Below are 21,490 nucleotides of genomic sequence, written 5' to 3'. Positions count from 1 at the left end.
TCCCCAAACAGCAACCTTGCCAACTTGATGTCCACTGCGGCTACGTGTATTTGTTTATTTGCAATCCTTCGTTTTCATTCTGGTGGTAACTTAACTTTCATATTATTATTAGATGCCTTGCCTCACAATCGTTTTCTTAGAAATTCAATCTCTTCTCCACAGGGTCTCTTTGAGATTAAAGAGAAAGAAGTGGCACATTTAGGATCTGAGAGCAATTTTCATTTAAAAGAAGATCATTGTTTTCATTACCCTATCATTAATGTTTTCTATTTTCCTTTATCAGGGAGTTAGTTTGAAGTGATTTGTGTTGCCAAACCGAACGCTTGTTTTCCTGCAAGATGAAAGGAGACAGCCATGAATGAGCCACTGGACAGTTTTGCAAATGCTTCTTCCGACTTCCCCGATTTTGCAGCGCCTTTTGGAAATTGCACTGATGAAAAAATCCCACTCAAGAGGCACTACCTCCCTGTAACATATAGCATCATCTTCCTGGTGGGCTTTCCAGGGAACGCAGTAGCAATTTCCACTTACATTTTCAAAATGCGGCCGTGGAAAGGCAGCACCATCATTATGCTGAACCTGGCCTGCACAGACCTGCTGTATCTAACCAGCTTCCCTTTCCTGATTCACTACTATGCCAGCGGCGAAAACTGGATCTTCGGGGATTTCATGTGCAAGTTCATCCGCTTCGGCTTCCATTTCAACCTGTACAGCAGCATCCTCTTCCTCACCTGTTACAGCATCTTCCGGTACTTCGTGATCATTCACCCCATGAGCTGCTTTTCCTTTCACAAGACTCGATGGGCCGTGGTGGCCTGTGCTGTGGTGTGGATCATTTCACTGGTGGCCGTCATTCCCATGACCTTCCTGATCACATCAACCACCAGGCCCAATCGATCGGCCTGCCTTGACCTCACCAGTTCGGATGACCTCGCCACTATCAAATGGTACAATCTAGTTTTGACTGCAACTACTTTCTGCCTTCCCCTGGTGATAGTGACACTGTGCTATACAATGATTATCTGCACCCTAACCCAAGGACCTCAGAATCACAGCTGCCTTAAGCAGAAAGCTAGAAGGCTAACCATTCTGCTACTCCTCGTGTTTTACATATGTTTTTTACCCTTCCACATCTTGAGGGTCATTCGGATCGAATCTCGACTGCTTTCAATCAGCTGCCCCATCGAGAATCAGATCCATGAAGCATACATCGTTTCTAGGCCGTTAGCCGCCCTGAACACCTTCGGTAACCTGTTACTGTATGTGGTGGTCAGTGACAACTTCCAGCAGGCCCTCTGCTCGATGGTGAGATGCAAAGCCAGTGGGGACCTGGAACAAGCAAAAAAAATCAGTTACTCAAACAACCCTTGACATACTTCATTTAGTCAACCAAGAAGAAAAGCCTGCTGACATTTTAACTTCTAAGTCCAGAACGGCTCCCTCAGTGGCTCTCAGGAAATATTGTATGTTCAGCTAATCACGTGCTAAAGCCAGGACGGGGCTACCGGGAGTTCTTGGTAACCCATTAATTGAGATCTTCCCTAGGGTAGAGGTAAGAATGGGATATGTGCATATCAGCAGAAGATTCACATGTAGAATCCAAACTGTTAGAAATCAGGGACATCTTGCAAAACATCTAGTCTTGGGGCACCTGCATGGCTCAGTTGGTTAAGCCTCCAAATCTTGATTTCGATTCAGGTCATGATCTCGAAGTTCATGAGTTCGAGCTCCTCACTGGGGCCTGCACTGGCACTGAGGAGCCTGCTTGGGATTCTCTCTCACCCTTTCTCTGTCTGTCCTCCTCAGCTCTCACTTCTCTCTCTCTCCTCTCTCTCAAAGCAAAAAAATAGATAAACTTAAAAAAAAGAAAAACATCTATTCTCACCAATAAAATACATAGTTATATATATATGTGTGTATATATACATATATATATATATACATATATATGTATATATACATATATTTATTCACACACTTGCCCTAGATCTTTCAGGAAGTTAGTGCCAAGATTGGAGAAAACCAAGTTACTCACTCATGGTTTCATGCCCCCTTCATACTGGGGCCTGTTTGTGTTGAACCCCCAGACTATCCAAGGCATTATTTATCTCTTTTTCAGTATTCTGTTTTCACTTCATAGCTTTAAAACTTACTCTTTCAAACTTTGCTTTGAGGCCATTAAACTGCGTTTCTCACAAGGCTTTAGTCAAGTAGATTCAAGGCGGTCAGTATAATTCACCTGAGACACCCCAAAGATGTCAGTGGAAATAGCAACATATGTGGGTCATTATGTCTGTATTGTTGTAGGTCGTTTTAAAAGTTGCTGCTGAGTTTATAAAAATGACCAACTAATACTAGTTATTATCATCACATCCTGGGGAAGGAGGAGCCACTTCTTGGGGAAACAGAAGTCCTTTTAAATACCTTGTATATAGGGGCGCCTGGGTGGCTCAATCGGTTGGGTGTCCAACTTCGGCTCAGGTCATGGTCTCACTGCTGGTGGGTTCGAGCCCCGCGTCGGGCTCTGTGCTGACCACTTGGAGCCTGGAACCTGCTTCGGATTCTGTGTCTCCCCCTCTCTCTGCCCCTCCCATGCTCATGCTCTGTCTCTCTCTGTCTCTCAATAATGAATAAATGTTAAATTTTTTTTTAAAATATCGTGTATATATTGGGTGTTAAGTAAAATCTAACGTCGTCATGATTTCTGTGGAAAACAATTCTCGGAAACACCGATTCCCTTCAGATAACTTTCTCTTTTGTGACTCTCTTGGAAATATGTTATCTATTTATTTTAACAGCTAAAGCTATTTTTGATTTATGTGTGTGCCTAATTATCACAATATAAGTTGAAATAGTTTGAGAAAAATGCTCAGTCTGGACATTTAAAACCTTAGTAAATGTGTCGATACAATTAATAAACTAATTTATAAATTTTTTATGTTTGCTTTTGAGAGAGAGACAGAGTGTGAGCAGGGGAGGGGCAGAGAGAGAGAGGGAGACACAGAATCTGAAGCAGGCTCCAGGTTCCGAGCTGTCAGCACAGAGCCTGATGCAGGGCTCGAACTCACAAACCGCGAGATTGTGACCTGAGCCAAAGTCGGATGCTTATGCAACTGAGCCACCCAAGTGCCCCAATAAACTGATTTAAAAACACTGGATAAATACTGAATAAGCTGGTAGTATTTTTCTGTGAAAGTGCAGCTTTACCACCATTATATATATTTACATGAAGCTTATGTTCTCCATGTGTAGAGAGCAAAACTGTTTGTGACTTTCAGGTTCTTCTAGAACATTACATCTGACTTAGACCTAAGTAAAGATGTGCGCCGGGAGCCTCTGCCAGGCTTGCAGGGGGAAGAAAGAGGCAGGCCGATGGCTCCGCACATGGATGTTTCTGGATGATGGCACTGTCTCCACCACCCACCTTCTGAGCCATCGTCTCCAGGGCCTTTCCAGAGCATAAGGAACGAGCTGTTTGACTGGAGGGCTTGACTTCCTCATGCACGTTGGCTGCACAGCATGAAACAGCATTCAGAGACCCGTTGGGAACCTGAAGGCCGGGTAGCTCTCCTTCCCATCTCCCCAGTGTCCCGCCCTCACCAAAGTGTGGACAGGTCAGCCTCTGTACCACAGCTGTTGTTATTCTAGCCCGGGACGCAAACCCCTTTCTGTCTCTATTCTTTCTTATTTCAAAGATTTTACCCACCAGAAAAAAAGCCACCCGAATCTCCTTTATGTCTGTCTCAACTGTCTCTGTAGAATCTTTTTTATCCTTTTCCTTCTTCCCACAAATGTACAGAACAGTAAATCATTTCTCTTTCTGATTTCAATTCTTCCACTGTGTCTTTGGTCCTTACTCTGCTGTCTTAGGGATTTTACTCTGCCACTGAATCCCATTTTCTCAAATTTTTAACATTTCTATTGCCTTGGATAACCGACCTTAGTTTGGGAACATGCATAATATTCCTTTATCCTCAAAATACCTTCGCTCACTCAGCTGTGTTATTCTTTTATTGGCCCTGCTCCCTGCAGGTATGGGTCAGGTGCAGATGACAGTCTGTCCTCCAGGGTTCTGCTGATAGAATATAATCGCAAAGATCCGAGCTAAATTAGACTCAAAGGGTCAGTCTTATTTTCCAAAGTAAAGAGTTCTGGGCTAATTGTGTTTGGAACTGAGGCCAAAAGAAGAGATTGATGATACTCCCAAGACTAGAATAGGACCCGAATGACCTTGTCTCATAGTTGTAGGCCAAGAAAGTACGGGGACAAAAGAGCAGAGCTCTGACTGTCTGCCAGAGAGGGAGCTGCTGGGTCTTCTCACCATATGAGGAATCTAAGTTCAAGTCAGGCCCAATGCGCTTGAGTGCAGGGAATCTAGAAAAAACTGTTCCAAACTTTAGCGACGCGGTAACCCCTCCACTTTGTTTTTAACTGTCGATCATAGAATTTTTTAAAAAATGTTTTCTTTTTAATTTTCATTTTAGAGAGAGAGAGTGTGAGCAGGGGAAAGGGACAGAGGGAGAGAGAGAGAGAGTGCGCAAGAGAGAATCTCAAGCAGACTCCATGCTCAGCATGGATCTTGACATGGGGCTCAACCCCCCGACCCTGGGATCATGACCTGAGCCGAAATCAAGATTCAGACGCTCAACCGACTGAACCACCCAGGAGCCCCTATCATGGAAATTTAAATGGTCAAAGAAGTAGAAAAAGTAACAAAATGACCTCCCATATCCATGACTGAATGTCACCAGTAACCAACATCCTGCCATTCTTGTTTCATCCATTCCCCCCACCCTTTTGTTTTTTTGCTAGAATATTTAAAAGCAAATCCTAGGAAACATAGTAGTTTCACCTATAAATGCTTCAACGTTGATCTCTTTCAAAAAGCAGAAAACCAAACAAAATAAAAAATTATTTCTTAATATTATCTAATATCCAATCCTTATTTTCCTTCCCTTGGCTACCCCAAACATGTCTTTATACAGTTGGCTTTTTCAAATTAGGGTCCAGACAAGGTCTATGCCCTACATGTGGTTGATAGGTCTATCAAATTTCTGTTCATCTATTAGAGTTCCCCTTTCCTTTATTTATTGTCATCTATTTACTGAAGGGATTGAGTCATTTGCCCTGTGGAATCTTCTTCATTGCGTTTTAATTCCTTTCGGCTGTTTGTCATGTGGCTCCATGCCCTGCATTTGGTGTAAATTAGAAAGGAGAACTGGAGGTTAGATTAGACGTAGATTCTTTTCTCCCACCCTCGCTCCCTCCCTCCTCTCCCTTTCTTTCCCTCCCACCCTCTTTCCCTGCCTCCTCTCCTTCCTCCTTTGTTTTCTTTTCACAGAAACAGGACTCCACCTCAGGAGGTATAGTGCCTGACTGCTCTCCATTTAACGATTGAGCAGGGGTTTCAGGATGTATCGGCCTGATCCTTGTATCATAAAGATACAACTTCCTTTGCCCTTCATAGTTTTCCCATCATTACTTATTGTCTGGACCCACTAGGGTGATCACAGTGGTGACTTTTAAAAGTCTAACACCCTTCTGCTTTCATTTGTTACGACTTTTCTGTAAAGATCTTTAACCCATCAACTGTCTCTTCCCCTGCTACTCTGAGCACAGACCCACCGATTACATTTAGCTCCTCCTCCTCCTTTGGGAAGGCACAAATAAGGCATGAAAAGACAGAGTGTAAGTACTGGCAGAGTATCCTTTCTGTATGGGCCAAATTTTTGTTCTTTAACTCTTCAGGGTTAACGGCCATTGCTGTGACCCACAGGGTTAGAGCTGCAGCCTTGGGGAACGAGCTGGCCTTGTTGCGCCATGCTTCTACAAACCCACCTTAGTGCCTCTGTGTATCTTCTTGGACTACGGCAGGGCATTTTCACTTTCCCCTAGAGAGCTCTGAGAAGAGGGAGAACAAGGCATTAATAACGACAAGGCCACGTAGCACTTGAGGCTAAATGCTCACTTCCTGTGCTAATTTCATTCTTAAATTCCTCCCAGCGAACACCGTTCAATACAATCTACCTGATACTATACAATGAGTCCAGATGATATCAGATGATACAAGGCCAGCAAGGCAAAAATCCCTGAAGGGTGAGAGCCCTGTTCATTACCGAGTTCCTGGGAAGAAAACTACATTTGTTATGCACATTGATCTGTCTTCTTTCAATTCTATTTCCTTTTCTGCACTTTCTTCTGAATATTTTCTATTTATCTTTCATTAATCCTGGCTTGTACTATAGATAATGTGCTATGAAACTCATGCATCGAATTCCTGATTTCAGATATTGTTTTGTTTTTTTTTTAATTTATACAATGTACTTTTGGTTCTCTTTATTCTACCACTTCTGTGAAGTAGTTTTTGTTGTTGTTTTTGTCTTTTGATCTGTTTTGTCCCTTTCCCTACATTTTCTAGAACTGAATAATCAGTTATTTTAAAGTCCCAATCTATTTGCTCCAATGTCATATCACCATTGGGTCTGCTTCTCTTGTCTGCCATTTTGCCTGTGTTTATGGGTCATGGGATCCTGTCTCCTTGAATGTCTATTAGTTTTTGCTTGGCTGATAAAAATTGCCCATAAGAGAATCAAAGGGACTCCCCTGAGAGGTTTTTATTTCAGTTATTTTACTTTTTGATTATAAAGTTTTTATTTAATTCCACTTCTGAAATTTCCTCTCACTCACTAAATAAGTCATTTTCTTTCAACTCTTCAAGCATATTTACATAGCTCCTTTATTATCTTTGTCTATTAAATCTAGCAGGGACTGGCTGTCTTGCCTTACTTCTGGTGGCTCCAGAAGGAAGCCATTTCCTGGCATTTTCCAAGTTCTAGAAGCCACCTCGTTCCTTGGTTTATGGCTGCTCCTTCCATCTTCAAAGCCAACATCTTCAATTCTCTCTGATTTGTGCTTCTAGGTGACTATCTCCTCTGCCCAACTCTGATTCTCCTACTTCTTTTTATTGTATCTCTTGCAATTACCTTGGGCCCACCTGGGTAACTCAGGATAATCTCTTCATCTGAAAATCCATAATTGAATCACATCCTCAAATCCCTTTTTCTGTGTAATGTAGGATATTTACAGGTTCCTGGGATTAGGACAAGGACATTTTTGGAAGGCTGTTACACAGCTGACCACAGTGGTTTCTTAAAGAGCAACTGACTCAAGTAACAATAATAACAATGTAAAGTGACCTTGAGGCTGGTTTCTGGTTGCTTTTTTTTTTTTTTTTTTCTTGGCTGTGAGACACATCTTTCTGTTTTGCATGTGTAATCATTTTTTACTGAATACCGGATATTGTGAGTACATCATTGTAGAGATTCTAGATTCTATTATTGTCCTCTGAAGATTGGTGACTTTTCTCTAGTAGACACAGCATTTACTTGCTAATCACTTTAAAATTATGTTGACTCGGTTCTACAAATTTTTAAAGAACAGATTTGTGAAAAGTCCATGATGTTTTCCATACCCTTCTAACACAGCAGGACCCAAATGCCAAATTCTGTTTCTCCTTTGGTCTTGTCCAGACTTGGATTTAGGCTTTTTTTGTCAAAGCATGTCTAGAATAGACCTTACTCTGGGGCATGGTCTTTACAGCTAAGACACAGCTTTCTGCCGTCTCAGCAAGATGCGTTAATGGAGTGTTAGTGAGATTTTTCTTCCCTGGTTGGGCCAGACGCCCTCGCCCTGCTTGACCACTGGTGTCTCTGATGCCATAACAGCATCTTACTGGTGAATATCAAGTAGTCTCTCCTTGCAAACATCGCCCTTGACCCAAGAATCACAGGAAATCTGCATATATTTCTGCCCCTAAGCTCCCCATGATTTCTTTGTCCTTGGTGCTCTGCTCCAAATATTTCAAATGATTCAACAATGCCAAACTCTGGCCTCTGTCTCCTTAGATCAACGGGACCACAGGACTGCTGTCTTCTGCTTAGACTTCAGATTTCTGCACCACAGTCAGGAAATTATTTCTGGACAGAGAGCCTGGGTGACCGTGGGGCTTATAGCATTACCTCGTCTATAGTCCCAGCCTGAAAACATTGGATCCTATGTTTCGCCCAGTCCTAGTGTTGTTAACAGTGGGAGAGCCTCTCCCTGACGTTCTACTGTACCGTGTACCAGGTGGGGGAGCGGTATCCGTGTGGAGGATTCCTGCCTTTCTCATTAATGCTTTCCACAAAACATGGGAGATTTTAGGGGCTCCTGGGTGGCTCAGTCAGTTGAGCATCCGACTTCGGCTCAGGTCATGATCTCGCAGTCCGTGAGTTCGAGCCCCACGTCGGCTCTGTGCTGATAGCCTAGAGCCTGCTTTGGATTCTGTGTCTCCCTCTCTCTCTCTCTCTGCCCTTCCTCCCTCATGCTCTGTCTGTCTGTCTGTCTGTCTCTCTGTCAAGTAGAAATAAACATTAAAAAAAACTTAAAATGTGGGAGATTTTAATTTAAACATGGAGGTGAGTCTCCTCCTCTCCTCAAGTGACACTAGAGCAATGACAGGAACATAAGTATAAAGATATTGGAAGGTATGGAAGCTGAGAGCCCATGGTTGAGTGGTGAAGCCAGACAAAAACAGAGCTGGTAATGCGGGGAATCTGTAGGTAGGCTGACGTACAACATCCCTCTCAGGGATGGTTGTAAATGGGACTGACAACAGGAGGTTTGGTTTAAAGCCTGAATAAGAAACAATGGCATCTCCAGAGACTCTCCCTTCTCCTGTGCAAACCGACGACTGTCCCTTTCCCACACCAGAATTCAAGGCTCTTCATTCGGGGGAGGTTGAAGCAGGAAGTTTCTTGGGGACAATAGACAAAACTGAAGGCAGCAGAAAAGCGAGGTGCCAAGTACTGGATAAAAAGACGTGGCTCTGCTACCAAGGGCAACTCATGCTTGCACTTCCTAGCAGAAGATTCGTGCATTCTTCTCTATGGAAATGAAAATACAGCAATAACCGATACAAATTCCTGATGTGGAAGAACGGCTTTCTTCATGCACCCAGGTGATCTGACTTCAGAGCCTGTGTGCAGAACTACTACACTCTCCTGACTTACATAAAAGGAGAGAAAATACTCGATGCTAACAGTTGGGGAATAGCTCAGCCTGCTCACCCACGGGGCTGCCTACGAGTTGACCCCCTCGTCAACCCTGCTTCTCAGCGCCTTCCTCTTCAGAATGAGCGGTCAGCCACAAATAACAAGGTGACCGATGAAAGCCTGGAGTAGGGATCAGAGACTCCAAAATGAACACACAGGGAAAAAGCACTCAGGGAAACAGAAACACTGTAGGGAGCATAAGAAAATTTCAAAAAAAACCTATAAATTAATACTCTCAGAGACATCTTTGAAACAGACCAGGAGGTTCTAAAAGAATGACTGTTCAAAAGACAACAAAGAACTCTTGGCTACTGAGCAGGGGGAGGTTAGTGGGGTTATTCCACTTGCCCTCTGCTACCTGGCCACATCTTGGCGTGTGCTCTGCACTGGGGAGCCGAGAGTTCTCCTGGCATCTTCTTTCAATTTATTCTAAATGCTTCATAACTAGAAGAAAGTCTCTGAGGTTGGTAGTATGATGCCAGAGTTATTTCCTGATTTCAGTGCAGGTAAAACATTCTCTGATTTTTGTAATCTTGAGTGCCTCTGGGAGGTTTTAGGAAAGTGGGATGTTTTTAAGTGTACCTAAACCACTGAGTTCCTTGAAGTTGCCCTATTGCCTTCTTATTTTATCTCTGTGATCACATATGAACTAAGAGTATATGTTATGTGATTATATAGTAGCATATCATTTTTTTTTCCTGTGATTTGAAAATATGCTCGTAGCCTGAACTGTTTTTCTTTCTAGAAATGCTCGCTGACACTACCTTAATGCTTCTAAATGATTTTTGGGGGGTTAGTCACAAGACCCTGCAGGAACATTAACAGAAAAATAAAACATACATGCATAAAATCTTTTTTAGTCTTTATTTATATTGCTGCTGGTTAAGTAAAGGGATTTATAGAATGGAGGAATGCCTTCATGTTTAGGACTCAATATCAGTTTTAAATGCAATCAGGTTAACTAACACCAGCATCTTCTGAACCTCTATACCATGTGCAAAGTTCTGTGCTACACCCTGGAGACAGAAACCTGAGTAAGTGAGCAAGTCTGCTTCCAAAGATAGACAATCGTGCAAACTAGCTGCATGATTGATATGTACCTTTTAGGGTGATTGTTTATGCTACTCTGCATTTACTTACCAAATCTCAGCGAAATGTTTATCCAGTTCATTTGCATTTTAGTTTATTATTACCCTAGTTATGTTCTAAAGAGCTTAATCCAAAGGGATTATTTCAGGAACATATATAATTATCTAAATCTCTCTCACTGATAACTCTGAAGGGTGTTCTAAATGGCAAAGCCACAGAAATATCCTAGGGTGCTAATTGTATATGGTTAAATGCCCTATTTATCTGTTTAAATCCACATAAGAGACAATCAATACCACAGTTAATACTTAGTATTATTTCATTATCAGAGGCAACACTATAAATATCTGAATCGTACACCATGAAAGCCAAAAAAAAAAAAATCTACATGTGCATCACAAATGATGCTCTCTGGATCAAAAAAACAAAGTACCTTCTTGCAAAACATTTTCTGATTCACATAGTCCATTTTAACTAATAGAGCTTCCCCCTTCCCCAAACCCAGATGTTATTCATACTAAAGAATTAAAACACAGCCAATGTTAAGGCCTCTATTCAATTTTTAGCCATCCACAAAAGCACTGCTGAAGTTTAGTTTTTGAGAACTTTTATCCAACCATCCAGCCTAGGAAAACAAGCTTCCCACCTCTCTTTTCTATTCATGAGGCATTTTGAGCACTTTATTACACAGGATTTGGATTACCAGTCTTCCATGTCCGTGCATTCTTTTTGTCTCTGGTGAGATTTTAATTCCTCCAGCACACAGTCACATTTACTTGTGTTTCCAGCTCCTAGCAATGTGCTAGAAGGTATGACATATGGAACAACAACACAAAGGAGCCTCTCTGAGAATAAGAAATATCTACTTATAATCCCACTTCTTATTTGACCAATTTCTGGATATGAAAAATTCATGCTTAAACCGAGTCTTTGTATTGCCTTTGAAGAAGAGGGGAAAGACTTGTTTTTAGTAACATGCTAAATTAAATCTACTGCGCAACCTTCCAATTGGAAACGACAAAAATGGCTAAACAAAGTATTGTCGTAAGCACCTATAAAAATGCTCACTGAGCTGGTAAGAAACTAAAAAATCCACAAAGGACAAAATACAATATATAGCTAGGGAACTAGAGGTCAGCAAGCAACAAAAACAGCAGTTTTCTAAACAGTATCTGGTGCTTTTGAGCCTAAGTTTTGATGATTGTATATCCTGGTTAATGCCTGTTGCCTTGGTGTAATTATTAATAGCACCCACTCTTATTCTTCAAAGTATCTTGAGTGGTACATGGTCATCCTAATTATAAGAGACAGGACATAATGTAGGAAACTTGAAAAAGTAAGGATTCTAATAGGAGATCTCGTGAAAACCAGCGTGTTAATGGGCTCCATTCTCCATGTTAGGAAGAATGATAAATAAGGACACAAAGCCGAAGGAAGCAGCGTGTGAAATAGCCTGTATTTACTTTGACACCGGGCAGAAGGAAAATGAATCTGCCCCTGAGAAATCATAGTCAGCATCAAGCCCTCATGTACATTTGTTGTTATCTGCATGTTTAAATTGAAGTTCAAGTGGAGAATTGCATTTAAAGTGATTTCCAGATGGGTAGTACCACCAGGCAACTGGCAGAACATATGCAAAACCTCTCTGAGGGGACACAGCTTTCACCTAGGTCTCCAAGAATTCCTGGTGGTAAAGTTTCCAAGGAAATGAGAAACACATTTAAAAAGAAAGCACAAGAAATGCCAACCAAAAGGCACAATGGGTGAAGTACATCAGAGTTGGAGGATAGAAGAATCAGAGTGTCAGACTTTCCTACGTGAGGAATATTAGGCATGGATTATAAAATGGAATGTTTATTTTGTTCAAAAAATTAAGAAAGTTCTAAGAAGTGGACTGATAAAGATAAGACTATAAAATGATTAAGCAAATTTAGGAAAACAAGACTTCTGGAAATAACAAATGTAAGTCGCTATAAAAAAATATTAATGGATTGGTAAAATAGGGGATTAGATACAGCAAAAAAGACCATTAAGGAGTTGGAAATGAGATAAGAAAGAAACTATCTGGAATGATACCAAAGAAACCCAAAGAAACCAGAAAATGAAAAGTGTAAAAGGGCCCTGGATTGAAGACTGAGGAGGCTTCACATATACATGAGCAGATTTTCAGAAGGAGATGGAAAAGAGAATGGGGGAAAAAGCAAAAACAGTCGCACAATTAGGTCACACGTGTTTATCGTAGTACTTAGCATGCAAACAAATGGATCATACGAAGGAAGGCTTTGCATAGAATGGTGATGAGAATCTGTCATAGGCCAAGGATTGTGATGAATCCAATTCTGTCACATGGCAGGTATAAAAGATAAGTCAGTCAACCAGCCAGTAAATAAATAAATAAATAAATAAATAAATAAAATTTAAATGAAATCAAGAAAGAAGAGCGAAAAAGAAACAAAAAAGTGGGACAAACAGAAGCCATACAATGAGATGGAAAAACAAACACAAATATGTCAGTAATCACACTAAATGTGAAAAGACTAAATATCCCAGTTAAAAAGAGCAAAGCTTTCAGACGACCCTTTAATTTAATATAACATATGGCCTTTTAAAGAGACACATCTAAGACATAAAAACAAGTTACGAACTTGTGAAAAAATGAAAAATGCAACAGATTATAACCATGAAGGAAACAGAACTAGAAATTGTCTTAAGACAATACAAGTTTGATACTCATTAAAAAAATCAGTGATGTTCCTGGTCAGAAGGCAGCTTTTGTCCATGCAGTGATTCATGGAGCGAAAGACTTTTCACCTCGTGAGGCCTCCACTGCCCAGGGCCTCAGAATCTTCTTCTTTTTTAATGTTTATTTATTTATTTTGAGGGAGGGAGAGAGAGAGAGAGAGACAGAGAGAGAGAGAGAAAGAAAGAGTGTGTGTGTGAACGGGTGGAGGGACAGAGAGAGGGAGAGAGAGCTGTGCTGAGAGCCTGCTCAGTCCCACAAAATGTAGGCTCATGACCTGAGCCCAAATCGAGAGTCTGATGCTTAACCAACTGCCACCCCACTGCCACCCACGTGCCCCCCGAATCTTCTCACCTTTCTCACATTCCATCAGCAATAACCGATCACAGTTCTCTCCAAATGGTTTGGTTGTAAGAGCCTCATTATCTGGCTATTCAGGAATTAAAAGACTGGTTTTCTGCCGGCCATCCCCACCTCAATACAGAACAAAGTAAAGATAATATCAGTGTAAAAGCTCCTTCAGAGAAAAGAAACGGAAGAAGACAATAGTCATGGGAATGTTGAACCCCTGCCATGTAGACATTGTGAAAACCCTCTTCCCTGGCTGTGATGTTCCGGAATAGACTCAATTCTGTTCTCTAGAAGAAACTTCCTTTTCACTGTTCCCCATCCTCCGGGAGATTTTTCCTGATTCTTTCTCCTCTAAGGCAGGGGTTTTAAGATTTAGCAAGCATCAGAATTCCCCGGAGGGCTTGTTACAATACAAATTGCTAGGCACCATTCTTAGAACCTCTGATTCGGTGAGTCGGGATAATTTACATTTCTAACAGATTCCTGGGTGACATGAAACTGTTGGTTTGGGGACCACACTTTGGGAGAACCACAGTCCTAAGGCCCCATCTGAAATGGGCTGGAGGAATACGTACTCCTTGAGGGTGCTTCATGTTCACTGCCAGCTTCCTACTGGGGCAAGTTTGGAGGCGTGAGAGCTGTTTTATAGTTGCAGGCTTTAAAAAAAATTTTTTTTTAACATTTATTTATTTTTGAGACAGAGAGAGACAGAGCATGAACAGGGGAGGGGCAGAGAGAGAGGGAGACACAGAATCTGAAACAGGCTCCAGGCTCTGAGCTGTCAGCATAGAGCCCGACGCGGGGCTCGAACTCACGGACCGTGAGATCATGACCCGAGTCGAAGAAGTCGGACGCTTAACCGACCGAGCCACCCAGGCGCCCCGTTGCAGGTTTTTTAAAACCAGGCTTCAGTTTATTTAGCAAGATATTCCCACAGATACTTCCTAGATTCCTCATCTATTTGCTTCCAGTAAATCCCATGTATGAATAACCACATTAGTTCTTCCCTGGATAGAATTATTTGATGTGTATCTTTACTTTCTGCTCTGCACCCCCCACGGTTGACTCTCTCAAATGCAATGACAGGTATCTCGAGGCCATGTTACAAAGTAACCTCGAAGTGGAAAGAAAGAACCTTAATGCAAACTTGGCCACAGAGCCGAACCCCTTCGTGTAACTGAGAACCCCTGCGGGACCTTTGCTGCTCAAAGTCCTTTCCGTTATAGCTTCTAATTCTGCTTTACAGCATAGATACAGTTTTGCCAGTCCTCAAACGTGCAAGTTCCTGGACTCTCTCCATTCCCGTTCATCTCTGCCCTTGAGCCAGCCACTTCTTGTGGGGACTCACCTTTTTGTTTTTCGCACTTCGCTATAAGAAGAAACCAACACACCAACATTTCTAGCTCTTTCCAATTACTGCTTGCAAATCCACACATTTACTAGGCATCAGATACGCTTTCAAGATTACAGCAGGCCACGTTTTATGCTACCAGGGAATAGAGCTCTCCGTATTTCAGTCTGGTTTTATTGTTTTCCTTGCTGCCTGCCACCCACCTATTACCTCAATGCTACACATTTTACAGTTTATTAAGGGGCGGGGGGATTCCCACTTCAAGATAGCAATTCCCATACTGGTTAGGGTAATAAATGTTAGCTGATGAAACAAAATAGTCCCCAAATATGGTGATTCACGCAACAGAGGTCCTTTTCTTGCGCAAGTGACTGCCCAACATAGGTGTTCCTGGCTGGCAGGCTATTTACCTACGTGCAGAGATTCAAGCGTTTCTGTGCCTTCTATCTGTGGCCTCACCAAGTCCCAGGATCCCAGAGTCCCTGCATCTGATTGGATAAGGAAAGAGAGAAGGCATGCACTTCTTGCAACAGTGCCATATCACTTCTACACATATTCCATCGTCAAGAGCGGGCCATGTGGCCCCATCTCCATGCAAAGGTGGGTCAACTAATTGCCAACTGAGCAGACGCTTTCCCACGGTAGCTACCTTCGGGAAGCGGGGGAGGGGCATGAGTTAGGGGGAGCTGCCAGACCGTGAGCTTTCTTTGCGACAAGTATCAAAGATAATACGGTAACACTTTCGAAGGTAAAGGAGCCTGTCTTTAAACACCCGAAAAGGAAAGGATTTTTACACAAGCCACGAAAAGTTACAAACCGTAAATATATTGATAAATTCAACTATGTAAAAAATTAAGAGCTTCTATTCATCCAAATACACCATGAAGAGAGCAAAACGACAAGCCTCAACTGTCTTTCGAGGCTGTCTCTGAAGATACTTGCTGTAGAAACAGCTGGCCCTACATACCCAGAATACACGCAAAACTCTTCCAAGTGCATAAAACAGATAATTCGGTAGAAACAGTAAGTAAAAAGACGTAGGTAGCGACTTCCTGGAAGTAGCACGAAAGGCCACCAGGTATGTGGAAAGCTGTTTCCACTCATTGGAATTTAGGGAAATGCAAAATGGAAGTGCAAAGAGCTGCCATTTCGCACCCGTCAGGTTGGGTGAGTGTTTAAAGGTTGGGCAAAGCGAAGTCTCAGTGAGGAGATGGAGAGAAGTGAATTCTCTTACGGTGCTGTTAGGGACAAACATTTACACACTGATTTATCCAACAGACTGACATTGCCTTGTAAGGGTAGTGGGTGCGAGGGTTCTTGTTTTCTCATTATCCAATAGTAAACTGTGTGTGTGTGTGTGTGTGTGTGTGTGATCTATCTCATAGTACAAACATTTAAAACAGCACTCTTTTGAAAATATGGTGTAAGAACTATGGAAAAGAGAACGGCCACACCTCGGTTGCCCTGGACACGCTTGTGACGTCCCGTACTGCCTCCCTGTTTAGAACTGGCCCTTTCTTCCACCCCTGGATCAGCAGCGGATGGCATTTCTTCTCAGACTGATGAGAAATTCCAGCCCGAACAAATCCACCTCGTCATTTTAGTCTCAGTACTGGCGAATGGGGGATGAGAAAGCCGAGCCATGGAATCTTCTCCATCCCAACGCGCAGCCCTCTGCAGGAAATTCACGGAGGAAGCACACCTTCTGTTTATGTCAGAGGGGTTAATTAAGAAGAGTTGGTGTCATTTCCAATAATTACCAGAGATCGAAATTTACAGAAGGCACAATGAGGGCCCGGAGGCTCTAGTAAAATAAATCTGCCTCTGACCACATGGCTGCAGCTGTTACATCTCAGAATGTATTTTTCAAATCACCTTGGCTTTTTGAAAGCCGGAGCCTGAGAATAGCGTGATTCCAACCACGTGGACTGGACCAGAAAACAAGAAGGCCCCACAAAATGCCACGTGGTTGTCCTCAGTGGCCTTAGAAAGGGACACAATTCATTTTCCATTTCTCACAGGAGTGAATTTTAAAGCTTCTTCTCCAGGATCCAGAATTTAAGGACAGAAATAGGCTCTTCTCTGTCAACTTTCAGACTGAAATAACCAGTTCTTATAATAAACTATCCAATGTAGTCTAAGTGAGGCAGAATTTCACACAGCCCTGTGTTGGGGAGCACAGGAAAAGAGGTTGGAAAGATAAATTGGAAGTTTGCAACCTGTCTTTGTGGAAGGTGAGGTGAAGCCTAGACTTCTAGAATCTCCCGTTCTCTGAAGGTGCTCCAGAAACCACTTCAAATCCTACAATGAGTGCACAGCAGTTACTCCTTTATCCCCCACAGGCGAAATTTTACTCCCTAATTGCACATTACCTTGCCTCAAACGCCAGAAACAAAACATCCACTAGAGGGCATAGAAAAGCTTATTAGAAATAAAAGTGCCTCCGAGAAAACCCTCAATATTGGAAAAAATGAAAGGCTTAAAATGCCATCTCAGCCAAATGCAGCTGGGAAAGGCAAAGTGAGGATGCATTTTAAAAATACAGTCTCTTTCTATAAAATAAGATCCTCCTTTTGGAACGTGAACTAAATAGACAAAATTAGTAAATGGGCACCTTTTCCTACTGATGTGAAACAACTAACAATTTCTAACTTACCTTACAATTTAGATTAGCCCACAGATATCGGTGGTTTTCATCCAGAAAGGTCTTTCAAAAGAAAAGTACTGTAGTGGCTATTAAGCATCACAGCACTATTGGCTTACAAAGCCAACACTTTCTTAACTCACTGTGCTTAGAAGCTTCCAAGGGACCCCTGACCCGTAAGAGATGGGGTCTAATGAATGGAGATTTTGTTTGGGAGAGAGTAGGATCATCTGTTTTAGGAATCTGTGCCTTGAACTCACTGGGAAATAAAGTCATGATCATTTAGCTGGCTAATCCTTCATCTGGTTGGTTTATGGCCTTTGTGTTGTTGTTGGTGGTGGTGGTGGTGTTTATCTTGGGTCTATGGGTCTCTCTCCGGAATGTAAGAAACGCATATCAGCTTTGGAATCCTGCTTTGTGATAAAAATGAATTGCTAAGTCATGCTATGACTTCATTTGCCAACCACATTCCTTCTGCCTCTGCCGAATCACCAAATAACTCCACGTTGCTGAAATCAGTTGAGCTACAAGTGAATTCTTTTTTTTTTTTTTTTTTTTTTTAAATTTTTTTTTTCAACGTTTTAAATTTATTTTTGGGACAGAGAGAGACAGAGCATGAACGGGGGAGGGGCAGAGAGAGAGGGAGACACAGAATCGGAAACAGGCTGCAGGCTCCGAGCCATCAGCCCAGAGCCTGATGCGGGGCTCGAACTCACGGACCGCGAGATCGTGACCTGGCTGAAGTCGGACGCTTAACCGACTGCGCCACCCAGGCGCCCCTACAAGTGAATTCTTAATAAGTATTGATGCATAAGGAAGATGAGGACATACCTGGAGACGAGATGCTGAGGGGAATTTTGTTGATCCCAACAGATAATCATTTGTTTTAAACTTGCAAGAAAATGGAAGTCAAAGGAGAAATTGCCAAGAAATGTAAAAAAATTATGCTGTGGGTTACTTGGTTACACGGAGCTTGTGGCAGAAGAGAAAAAAGGGGGAATGAAAAATGCAACAAAGGAGATAACACACTATAACAGAGCATATGTTGGTAATAGTTCAACATGGAGACTGCTGTTATCTTTTGTCTTCCGGGATGGAAACATGGAAGAAGAGCTGAGGAGCTTTTGGAAGAGACTCTCATCTTTACTGACAGGTACGGTTTCCAGACCAAAGAATTCAGTGGAACCTCATCTAAAATTCCCTTGGGTGTCAGAAGCATCTCAAGTGAGCAGAAATTTTGAGGATTATGTTTTCCCCTGTAAAGGCAGTCTTTTTGCTTAAATTTTTACTGTGTGCTTGGCTTGGCGTGTATAATAGAGGAGACATTTCAAATCAGAATTAAGAAGAACCATTAGACTACAGAATAATGATGGTGGTATCGATTATGACGATGACAGCAAATTCTTCGGAGTGCTTGGTTGTAAGCACTTTGCATGTACTAACTCATCAAATCCTCACAACGACCCTATAAATTAGAAATTACTATTATTATTCCCATTTATAGATGGAACTGAAGCGCAGAGAGATTAGGGAACTCACCCAAGGTCACGGGAGTAATAAACAGCGGAAATGGAATTGAACTCAAGGGATCTGTCTCAGGGCCTATGATTTTAACCGCTGGCCAAACTGCTTCTCTAATAAATAAATATTGTCTGTTATCATATGATGTTATGGTAAAACTTTGGTTTGCGAGCATAATTCGTTCCGGAAGCATGCTTGTAATCCAAAGCACTTGTATACCAAAGTGAATTTCAAGAACCGTTGGCTCAGTTGTGATCACGTACTACTCGCTTTGCAAGACATCCCTTGTTTATCAAGTTAAAATTTATTAGAGACGTTGGCTTGTCTTGGGGAACACTCGCAGAACAAGTTCCTCACAATCCAAGGTTTTACGGTATCGTATATTACTTTTTTGTCTATTAGCAGTCGTCCTGTGAATGAAAGGTAGTAATCTGTAAGTTCAAGTGTCCTGTACCAGTTGACAGATCCCTGCACAAGTTAAGAAGAACGAATGCTATTATTTGCACACAGTCTCATCTCGATTTTGTATCTTGGAATGTACAGTGGTATCTCAAGTAATAAACTCTAAAGAAGCAGATCTCAACAATGTTCTTCATGTTAGATAGAATGTGCCAAAAATGTTTATATTCCTAGTCACCTGGAAGGAATGGTTTGGGGCAATCGGAAGGCAAGTTCAGACACTGGTGTCATCCACTCGGCATCTTATTCCCTCCCTTACTTTATTCCCACGTCTCCCTCTTCATTTTCCAGGCCTTTCCACATACTCATGACTATAAAATTTGCTCTTGCCCAGCAGTTTAGAAACTTTCATAAGACTGATATCACACAGCATTGGGGCTTTCTCTGAAGGTATGTTTCCCTCCCATCAGTCATTTTTAAGTAGAGCTTAATTTAAAATTCTATGACTTTGATCAAACCTAAGGGAATTCCTCGACCAGAAAAGATTGAGGGAGTGCCCATGAGGCACGGTTTTTATGGGTTTAGTTGGCCTATTCCTGTACTTACTCTCACCGAAGTAGAAGACTTTAAAATATAGGTTTTATATTTAGTCCAATCATATGATCTCAGGCATTTTGCTTACCAAGTTTATCTGAGCATCTGCCTGAACTTTTCTAATCATTTCTTTCAGCTAATATTTTAGACATTAGGAGGTTCAAAAAACCATAAAACAATGCCACTCTTTTCACAAATATCTTTTGCTTTGGTAAATACAGTTATCTTTCAGAAATATGCATTATTTGTGTTAATACGTGATAGGTTTATTATCATTTTTAAGTTAATAAATAAATTTAGGACTTATTCTTAAAAATTTTAAAGTTTATTTATTTTGAGAGAGACAGAGAGCGTGCACACAGCAGGGGAGGAGCAGAGAGAGAGAGGGGAGAGAGAGTCACAAGCAGGCCCTGCACTGTCAGCACAGAGTCTGACATGGGGCTCAATCCCACGAACAGTGGGATCATGACCTGAAAGAAATCAAGAGTCAAATGCTTAACTGAACGAGCCACCCATGTGCCCCTAACACTTTTTTTTTTGCTCTGATATCTAATATCACATTGATAGATATAATCCACATTAACCAAAGCTCTTTGAGGTCCTCACCACTTTTTTCATGAGTGTAGAGTGGTCCTGAGAACAGAGTCTAAAGACTTGTGCTTCACACACCTGGCCTCAGCAGCCCCAACCTCCACGCCATCTGAGGACTTGCCATGCTCCAGTGCCAAGACCACAATGGTAGAGTCTATAGCCCTGAGTCTGGTCATGACTGCCCATTTACTAAGAGCTGAGTCCTCCATGCCTTCATCCGTAAGGTGGAGACAATAATAACTAGTTTTAGGGATGTTAGAAACCTTGCATAAGTTGCCAGAGGTTAATGTGCATAGCCCAGGGTCCAGAATAAAGTAGACAAGAAATACATAGTAGCTCCCTTCTAGTTTCCCAGGTGCCTCGTATGCACCGCACCATTACATCATATTGTCTTTAAATCCTTAATTTTTAGCCCAATAGATCATCGAGAACACCTGCTTATCTCTTTCCTAAATAATGTTCTAAATCTCTCATGACAAAATCTTGTAACCAGAACCACAGCTTACATTTATGTAGTGCTTGCTGTGTGCTAGGCACAGATCTACATATTTCATCTGTATTAATTCATTCAATCCTAACGACAAACTCAAGAGTTAGGAGCTATTACATATAGTTTGGTTTTACACAATAAAAAACTGAAGGACAGATAGCAAGCAACTAATATTATATAACAAACAAGTGTTGGAGTCAGCACTAGAACTCAGGCTGTTTTCAGATTCTATGGGCTTCACTTCGGCTGATGGTGCTAAACATTTTATAAATGGCTCCTAAGGAACTCTGCACCGGACCCCACTGGTTCTGTGTGCAGCCAGTTAAAATATGACTAACGGCAAATTGACTTCATCACATCGATATCTGCTTGGTTGAGAAATTGCAACAGCGTCTTCTCTCTCCTTGCTTTGGTATCTCCGTTGCAAAACAGGCCGACTTGTCAGCACTTAAGTAGGGTGGACCAACAAACCCGAGCTCGTTCTTCCGTGCAGTGGCTCTTTGGGACTGTTGCTGCTTAAACGCAATCAGATAATTGCCTCTGGAAGATAAACAAAGACAATTTAATATTTTCCTTCCAAATAATTGCACTGTAATCCATCGATTGGACTAAGGCCTCAGCATCAATG

General features: G+C 41.8%; 1 protein-coding gene and 1 long non-coding RNA gene across 2 annotated transcripts; one reads left to right on the top strand and one right to left on the bottom strand.

Annotated features, from left to right (window-relative positions):
- Positions 1-299: 299 nt before the first annotated feature.
- Positions 300-1,371, top strand: OXGR1 (oxoglutarate receptor 1). The gene has a single exon (XM_007098391.3). The coding sequence runs from the start codon at positions 355-357 to the stop codon at positions 1,369-1,371; it is 1,017 nt and encodes a 338-aa protein (XP_007098453.1). The 5' UTR covers positions 300-354.
- A 3,694-nt stretch (positions 1,372-5,065) lies between these two features.
- LOC122231064 lies at positions 5,066-14,845 on the bottom strand. Its single transcript, XR_006208178.1, has 4 exons — positions 14,621-14,845; positions 13,276-13,395; positions 5,839-5,901; positions 5,066-5,189 (listed from the first exon to the last, which is right to left on the bottom strand). It is a non-coding gene; the product is annotated as an uncharacterized LOC122231064 (long non-coding RNA).
- Between the last annotated feature and the right edge of the window lie 6,645 nt (positions 14,846-21,490).

The sequence above is a fragment of the Panthera tigris genome, chromosome A1, assembly GCF_018350195.1.
Source record: "Panthera tigris isolate Pti1 chromosome A1, P.tigris_Pti1_mat1.1, whole genome shotgun sequence".
Lineage (NCBI taxonomy): Eukaryota > Metazoa > Chordata > Mammalia > Carnivora > Felidae > Panthera > Panthera tigris.
Note: the sequence above shows the minus strand (reverse complement) of the source record. Positions and strands in the feature narration are given on the sequence as shown.

Excerpts from the sequence above, each read along its gene's own strand:
- OXGR1 (XM_007098391.3), top strand. The coding sequence starts at position 355 with ATGAATGAGCCACTGGACAGTTTTGCAAATGCTTCTTCCGACTTCCCC.